This window comes from Chenopodium quinoa, unplaced genomic scaffold, assembly GCF_001683475.1.
Source record: "Chenopodium quinoa cultivar QQ74 unplaced genomic scaffold, ASM168347v1, whole genome shotgun sequence".
Classification (NCBI taxonomy): domain Eukaryota; kingdom Viridiplantae; phylum Streptophyta; class Magnoliopsida; order Caryophyllales; family Amaranthaceae; genus Chenopodium; species Chenopodium quinoa.
This window is the reverse complement of record NW_018743252.1, coordinates 6,933,551-6,935,333: the sequence shown is the minus strand read 5'-3', so window position 1 is coordinate 6,935,333 and position 1,783 is coordinate 6,933,551. Positions and strand designations below refer to the sequence as shown.

General features: G+C 34.4%; 1 protein-coding gene across 1 annotated transcript; it reads left to right on the top strand.

Annotated features, from left to right (window-relative positions):
- The first annotated feature begins 971 nt into the window (after positions 1-971).
- On the top strand, positions 972-1,497 carry LOC110735128 (histone H4). Its single transcript, XM_021915280.1, has one exon. It carries the CDS (start codon positions 1,069-1,071, stop codon positions 1,378-1,380), a length of 312 nt encoding a protein of 103 aa, XP_021770972.1. The 5' UTR covers positions 972-1,068; the 3' UTR covers positions 1,381-1,497.
- The last annotated feature ends 286 nt before the right edge of the window (positions 1,498-1,783 follow it).

Sequence of the window (1,783 nt, the reverse complement as noted above, 5' to 3'; positions counted from 1 at the left end):
AAATTAGAATTCAACTCCAACGGTTTATTTATATTTCACATACACCAAAAAAAAGAGAGAGAAGTAAAATTCAGAATATGCTTGCATTCAATTATGGGGAAGAGACATTGAATTGGTGGGGAAGAAGAAAAGAGAAATATTAATAGAAAACTAATGCTTGTTGAGGGAAAAAAAGCTTAGGAAAAAAAAAACTGATTTTTTTTATTGAAGAGATGAAACGCATACTAGGAATGTTGTGAAATTAAGATGAATACCATTATTAGGATTGTTGGTAAAAACTAAAGGAGATGAAATGATGGAAAAGAAAAAAAAAGAAATGAACATAAAAGGAAAGAAATGGATGACAAAAATGAAAAAGCTAAAGAAACGCTTCAGTGAAATTGAATGGGCATTTTCTAAAATAAAATTAAAATAATATTCAGAAACAGGACATTTGGCATGTTAATTTTCCTGTCATTAAATAATAGAGCGTACCCGTGCTAATGCACGGGACATATTATTCACGAAAGAAAACATGATTTAAAGTGAAAGGTTGGTAGTTATTAGTCCCTTAAAATAAATAAATTAAAAAAAAGGAAAAATAGTGTGATGCGTAGTTATTGGTTTTCTTTTTTTAATTGCAAAACCATGAAATGCATAGAATTTGAGTATTAGAGTAATATAGTCGTATAGTTGGAGTATATATTAGTAGTATAGATAGATTAGTACGGACTACGGACTACGGACTACGGACTACGGAGTACTCCGTATTGAAATACCAGCGCTAACACGAAAAATTTGAAAGAGAAACTTCAATCCAAAACACAAAACATCATCTACTCCCAACCATCGATTAAAACAATCAACGGTCAAACCCTCACTACCCCAACACACACGGATCACCATTTCTACCCGTCAGATCAAAACTCAAATCAACCACCCACAAAAATTCCCCCCATTTTCCTCCGTCCTTATAAAAACCCCACCACATTCCCTCAATTCACCACCATCAAATTAATTCCCACCATTTTCTCTCTCCTCTGAAACCCTCATTCTTCAGTAACCAAATCTTCATCTTCAAACTTAACAATGTCAGGCCGAGGAAAGGGAGGCAAAGGTCTTGGAAAGGGCGGCGCAAAGCGTCACAGGAAGGTGCTACGTGATAACATTCAGGGTATCACTAAGCCTGCCATTCGTCGTTTGGCTCGAAGAGGTGGTGTGAAGCGTATTAGTGGTCTTATTTATGAAGAGACTCGTGGTGTTCTTAAGATCTTTCTAGAGAACGTGATTCGTGATGCTGTTACTTACACTGAGCATGCGAGGAGGAAGACTGTTACTGCCATGGATGTTGTTTATGCTCTTAAGAGGCAGGGCCGTACTCTCTACGGTTTTGGTGGTTAGGGTTTATGTTTTAGTTTAATTGATAAAAAGTATTGGATGTTATGTAAATTTCTGATGTTGTGTTTTCATTTTGATGGAGAAATGAATGAAAGTGATTTCCTCTGAATTTGAATTTTAGTTTTGCAATTTTTATATTTTTCTTTTGTGTATCTTTGCTATGATTGGGAATATTAAGCTCGGATTAATTGTTGATTATACAATGCTAAAATTGGCTAAAAGGGTTAGTGATTAATCTGATTATGGTCTTCTAATCTATAATTTGCAATGTTGATTTAAGAGATTATTGAAATAGCTAAGGATGATGCATTTTTGTTATTGATACTCAATTTGGTTCTCCAATGGTACATTTTATTGCGATTATATATGTGGGATATGGACTATTGCTGTTTTTGATGTTTCTGCC

Bases quoted from the DNA above. Each gene is read 5' to 3' on its own strand.
- LOC110735128 (XM_021915280.1), top strand. From the start codon at position 1,069: ATGTCAGGCCGAGGAAAGGGAGGCAAAGGTCTTGGAAAGGGCGGCGCA.